General features: G+C 50.0%; 1 protein-coding gene across 1 annotated transcript in view; it reads right to left on the reverse strand.

Moving 5' to 3' along the window:
- Nucleotides 1–5,235, reverse strand: part of efemp2a (EGF containing fibulin extracellular matrix protein 2a) — a 9,794-nt gene extending 4,559 nt beyond the window's left edge. The window contains exons 1-4 of the mRNA XM_076159637.1: nucleotides 4,747–5,235; nucleotides 1,294–1,597; nucleotides 611–659; nucleotides 92–280 (exon numbers count right to left, since the gene is read on the reverse strand). Of these exons, the coding sequence (XP_076015752.1) occupies nucleotides 92–280; nucleotides 611–659; nucleotides 1,294–1,395 (340 nt within the window). The 5' untranslated portion in view covers nucleotides 1,396–1,597; nucleotides 4,747–5,235. The remainder of the gene's footprint in view (nucleotides 1–91; nucleotides 281–610; nucleotides 660–1,293; nucleotides 1,598–4,746) is intronic.
- Between the last annotated feature and the right edge of the window lie 1,189 nt (nucleotides 5,236–6,424).

Below are 6,424 nucleotides of genomic sequence, written 5' to 3' on the forward strand. Positions count from 1 at the left end.
CACCACCTGTTCACCTCAAACACCCCCACACACACACACGCCGCCACACCCCCCCCCGTCAGACCTATTGGCCCCCCTTCCAGACACCCACCCACACACACGTCTCCCTGGGGCTCGTAACCCAGCGGGCAGGGGTTGATGGGCTCTGTGGGCGTGATGGGGACCTCCGGGGGCGGGATGACGGAGGCGGAGCGGGGGAGGCACAGGTAGCCCCCGTAATGGTTGAAGCACTTCATCTTCCCCTTGCAGGCGTCTGGAATTGTGTCGCACTCATTTATGTCTGAGGGGAAATGCAGAGATGAAGAGTTACACCAAGATCAACTTGTTGTGTATATGTGTGTGTATGTGTATGTGTGTGTGTGTGTCTTTGTGTGTGTATGTGTGTGTGTCTGTGTGTATGTGTGTGTGTCTGTGTGTATGTGTGTGTGTCTGTGTGTCTGTGTGTATGTTTATGTGTGTGTACGTGTATGTGTATGTGTATGTGTATGTGTGTGTGTATGTGTATGTGTATGTGTATGTGTATGTGTATGTGTATGTGTGCGTGCGTGCGTGCGTGCGTGCATGCGTGCATGTATGTATGTATGTATGTATGTATGTATGTGTGTGTTACCTTTGCAGTGCTCAGTCTGAGGGTCCCACTGATAGCCCTCTGTGCATTCCTGAAAACAGCAGGCACACAAACACACACACACACACAGACAGATGGTGAGAGAGGCATGGAAAGAAAGTAAACAGTATAATGGTTTTTAAAGTTATCCTCTAGTGAAACTTCTCTACAATGCACAGGGTTTAAGGACAGCGTTTGGAAAAAGAGTGACCACCATTTAGACTTTTATTGCTGTAATCTGCACTGGAACCAAAAACACTGGAGCTAAAAATGGCAGAACATGGAATTAAAACCCAAATTACCCCCAGCTGGCATTACTATAAACTCCTGGAGACGCACCAGGGCAAGTGGAGTAATGAGGTAAAAATAACATGCAGAGAGAGAGAGAGAGAGAGAGAGAGAGAGAGAGAGAGAGAGAGAGAGAGAGAGAGAGAGAGAGAGAGAGAGAGAGAGAGAGAGAGAGAGAGAGAGAGAGAGAGAGAGAGAGAGAGAGAGAGAGAGAGAGAGAGAGAGAGAGAGAGAGAGAGAGAGAGAGAGAGAGAGAGAGAGAGAGAGAGAGAGAGAGCCAACACACAGTAAAAGGAGCGACGTCGGCTGAAAAGAGGGGTGAAGGAAGGACGAGCGAAGGTGGGAGGAGAGAGGAGAGAGAGAGGAGAGAGAGAGGAGAGAGAGCGCTCCATCCTTACCGTGTAGATGTCACTTTCTGTGGGCGCCTGTGAAATAGCACTGTGGACGAGCACAGACACACATATGCACACGCACAACAGTGACACGCAAACACCCTGCATACTAATGCACTAACAGGGGGGAGATGGGACGGGAAGAGTCGTAAAGAACACACACACAGACACACACATATAAACACACACGTTCAGACACACAGAGGGACGCACGTACACACACACACACACAGCTGTCGGGGCAGGTAGCGGCTCTTTATAGACGACAGAGGCGAGATGACTTGTGATGTTCACAGCAGCCAGGGGGTTTCTGTACCAGAGAGAGAGAGAGAGAGAGACTTAAAAGGCAAAATGCTTCCATTCCATCTCCACACACACACACACACACACACACACACACACACACACACACACACACACACACACACACACACACACACACACACACACACACACACACACACACACACACACACTGTTGTGTTTCTATCTAGGCGCTAAGATTCCCACAGCTGAGATGAATAAATCAACTAAAAGCGGAATTCTGGGCCCGGTTTGTTCAAGTTTGTCCTTCAGAACACTGTAAGGCTCAGTGAGAACAGCCAGTTTCTTGGAATTCATTCGTGTGTTTGTCAACCACACATCCCCCCCCCCCCTTCCCCCCCTCTACTTAATCCCGGGCAAGAGAAGAGAAAAAAAAAAAAAGGGCCATGAATCAGCCTGCCAGGTAAAAACATAAACATTATGACATATCCTCCATCTTTGGGGCTGAAAATAACAGAGTCAACATCAGAGAGACTGGGCCGTATGAGCTCCTGACAGAAAAGCCTCTGTGTCTGCAGCCTGGCACACTACAGCTCAGTGGAAGGATTGTCTGCCTCTGGGCTTTACTGTGTATCAGAGCAGGAACGCCACTTAAACCTTCGCAATTACCCGCCCGCTTTACGACACGGCGAGCAACATCATTGGCTTAGCTGATTTAGTTTCTGAGAAAGAGAGAGAAAGAGAGAGAGAGATGATTAACTCGTCTCGGTGACAGGCAGTGTTATCTCCTGTGAGGACGCCATTGTTGTGTTCCTGTAAGAGGACAACATTGTGTTATTGAGGTAAATGTAGGGTTGCGTTGTGTTTGCTGAGGCGTCTGAGGGACCGGGCTCGGGTCCAAGCTGAGGCATAACTCTCCTCCAGTTAATATTTCCAGAGAGAGAGAGAGAGAGTGAGAGAGAGAGAGAGAGAGAGAGAGAGAAGCTACAGTCACCAAACACAAATCCCCATCTTCTCCCAGCTCCAACGCACGCAGAGCAGAAAACAAACAGAAGCAATGAAGAAATGTTCAAAGCCAGTATTGTTTGCTAAGTCAGTGAGTCAAAACACATGACAGGAAAATTATAATCATTACCCGCCTGATGCGTCTACGTGCGTGCATACACACACACACACACACACGCAGGCAGGCATATAAACCCCAGACACCGCACAGTAGGCGCTGCTTATTGTTGTACCCCCGTGTTAAGACAAACACGAGGCCGCAGAGTGACGTGGACACCCTCAAATACTCCTCGAGTGACATCATACGCCACCGCTTGACCTTTGCGTGGGGGGGTGGGGGGGGACGCTTCCACCCTGCAAACACACAGACGGTAAACGAATACCGCCGTGCAATCACGCCAGTCCGCAGTACGTGAACTCTCTGCCGGACTGGCAGCGGACGCTTTTACAACCAGCAAGAATGCAAAACCCCAGAAACCACCCGAAAAACAAATTGACCGTCCGTCGCCCCCTGGTCCAGTCACTGTAAGGCCGGCTGAATGCGGGCAGCGGGGATGCATGGGTGTTGCCCCTGCTGCCGCTGGAGATCAAGTGGCGGTGGACCTCTGGAATGCCCGAGGCAAGGATGTGGGCGCCAGTTCTCAGCTGGGATGCCCTGAAACGGCAGTGGTTCCCAGAGTATCAGGTTCTGGGAAACCCCCCATGGTTCACATAAGAGGACAGCTGGTGCCAAAGCTCCGGCCGCTGCTCTCCTAACCTCTCATCTCGCTTGATTTTGTTGGGAGGACGTCAAAAGAAAAACGTGGCCCTGGTGAAGAAGTTCACCGTCTGGGCTTCGAGGAATAAAACAGGACTTGAAGACGAGAGCGGCCTGAGTCTGGATCCAAACCCAACATGTCTGCTGTTACACCTGCTGGATTCTGACCTCGTACTTCTATAGATTCTTAAAATCTCCTATTCTTACTTTTTGCAGTCCATCTTTAAATTCCCACACTCAGCAGATTTTCAAAAGTGAAACGTCTGACCTCATGGGGACGAGGAAAAACACACAAGTCGGACCACACACACACGCAGAAATGCACATGTGGCCTAACAGAGACACACACAGAGAGAGAGAGAGAGAGAGAGAGAGAGAGTGGACTAAAGGATGGTCCTGTTTTATTGTATATACGTAGCCAGCCTTGTTCTGTTCTGCTTGGTGGTGCATGGAGCAGCTAAAGACCACGGTGGCTCATCCTGTGTGAACGCCGCGCCAGTGAACCTGCACATCCGCACGGCTCGCACGGCTAAACCGCGCCTCTGATGATCGATAGAGAGCCTGCAGGAGACGTCCACGCTTTTAAACCCACAAATGAAAGCCTTCAGTGCCGCTCTGCGCCGCTTCCTTTCATGTCTGCGTTAATGTATGAGTGATGCACGAGCGTGTGAGAGCGATGTGGCAAAGGATGATGGGCTGGAAGAGGAAGGTTTTGTCCGCAGGGGCCAGTTTTTCCTCGCCGCTGCCTTTTACAATCCCACCTGGGTCATTATCGCTGTCAAACAGACATAAACACTGATAAAAAGCAGAACACAGAGGAGAACAGTACAGGTTTGTCTCACAGGCTGTGTGTCTGTGTCTGTTTCTGCACTGGAGTGTGTGTGTGTGTGTGTGTGTGTCTTTTTGGCCATGAGTGGCACCTGCTGCTCTTGTTGCACGCAGTGTGTGTGTATTGCTCACGTACTTCACTTGGAGGTTTCCAGAAATGACCCCTGTGTCTGATAATGACTCATTGAGATTGTGACACAGATTTCCAAGCGGTTGTGAAACGTGAATGAGGAGGACACATTTTGCAACGTACACTAATGAACCTCCTGTTACTCACTCTCTCCCTCTCTCCCTCCCTCCCTCCCTCCTGAAGCAAGCCCCCACCGGAACAGCCACAAAACTAAACTACTCAAGCTGCGGTCTGCATTGTCTGGGCTTCTTTAAGGAACCGAGCACAGCTGGGGAGAGAAGAGCCCAGAGTGGAGCAATGGTGCAACTGTGACGTGTATGACTTCTAGCAGAAAAGTGGGTTAGAGGCTCATCTCACCTCCCCTGCTCCTCCTAACGCCGTCCAACTCAGACTAAGTCATCCGGCAGTTCTCCTTTACACACTAATCCCTTCTCTACACAGATAACAGACACGAAGGAAACACCAGAGTACTTACAGATGCGTCTTCAGGATCCTGTCTTCCTTCCGTCTGTCCGTCCGTCCGTCTGTCCTCCTCTGACACGGTGTGTCCTCGTCCAAGCCGCGGGTGTCCTGGCTGAGTTCGGCGTACAGAAGTGGTCCTTTAACTCCTGCCTGTGTAACCCTGAGAGAGTGAGTGTGGAGACCGACAGCTGGAGCAGCTGAACACATGCGAGGGGAGGGAGGGAGAGAGAGAGAGAGAGGGAGAGGGAGAGAGAGAGGGAGGGACGGCCCATTCTTACCCCCCCTCTGGCCCCCTGCGCTGCCATCCTCCGCACTCCAAACCCCCTCTCCCTGACCCCCCAGGATGCAAATTCCTGGTCTGTGGCCCAAATTCCCAAATTCCAAATCCGTCCAAGTTGTGGGCTGAACAACTCACACAGATTCACATACGTGCCCCCTCTCGCTGGTCACACAACACACCTGGTTTCATTTAAACTAAAACCCCCCGCAAAAGCCCCAAGCTCTCCCTCCTCCCCTCCTCCCCTCCTCCTCCTCCCCTCCCAGTTTCCCCCACTTACCTCCCATCTATCTATACTTACCTCCCCCATCTTTCTCTTTTTCCATAAGGCGGCTAAAGCCCTCGCTCTCATCCAATCTGACATGAAGGATATTTATAGCCAGGGGAGAGAGAAGTTAATGGAATGTGGACAAAAAATTAGAGAGTGGAAGAAAGAGAGAGGAGACATATTCCTGGAAGATTTGCCCGCTTATTCCTGAGCATAAACCGGCGAGCTCTTTGCGGATAAAATACCGAAAATAAACTGCTATCATTACTCCTGACCCAGATTCCAACTTTGTTGCTCTGAAATGATACATGACTAATCCATTACTGCACATGGGATCATTTCCGCCCGTATTTTTCGGGAGAATATCTGCAGTCTGTTATTAGAGTGAAGTGGTTGACAATGTTGAATCTTCCACATTAGGCTTTATTATTGTAAGTGCGACACGCTGAGGTCTAATTTGAAGGTCACCATCTTGTTTTCTGCAACGTAAATGTCACTCTGAAATGAGAATGCCCAGCAGAGGCTCAGCTAATAGGAGTGCAGGCTTCATTCTGAGGTAATATGGATGAAAAGACACTCATTACAATTCCACTGCCATCATAAATGTTTACAACCAAATGTTTTCACCGCTCTTAACTGAAAATCAAAACTTTTTTACCCATTTTTGACAAGGTTGACGCTGTTTCTGAGGTAAAGTCCTTCAATTTCCTCTCTTTTGTTTACGTGTCCTGTATTAGTGGGTGGTTGAGGGGACGACAGCTGTCATTACGGGGGGGGGGGGGGGGTTGTTGTTAAAAATCACACTCTCAATCACTCACAACCCCCTGGCTTGACCAACTGTGCCCCCCCAGGTTGCTCCTCCATTCCCACGGCCGCCCACAGACCCCCCACACACTAAGCCAGGACCTGGGCTCATCCATAACTCGCTGATCACGTTCCAATCGACGCACTAATACGGTCACTGCTGTCCGCTGAGCGCCGAGTTTGGCTTTGAGCGCAACTTGCCAGCTTCACTTCAGCTTTGATTTCTATCTCCTCCTGCGTCTCTAATCTCAATCCAACAAACGGGATCAGATAATTCCGCCTCTGGAATGGTGTAAGAGAAACATCTGTTCCATATAACACAGCTGATTAAAAGCAATAATA

This window comes from Genypterus blacodes, unplaced genomic scaffold (assembly GCF_046128005.1).
Source record: "Genypterus blacodes isolate CSIRO-AG114 ecotype Tasmania unplaced genomic scaffold, CSIRO-AGI_Gbla_v1 ptg000098l_1, whole genome shotgun sequence".
In the NCBI taxonomy this organism is placed as follows: Eukaryota; Metazoa; Chordata; class Actinopteri; order Ophidiiformes; family Ophidiidae; genus Genypterus; species Genypterus blacodes.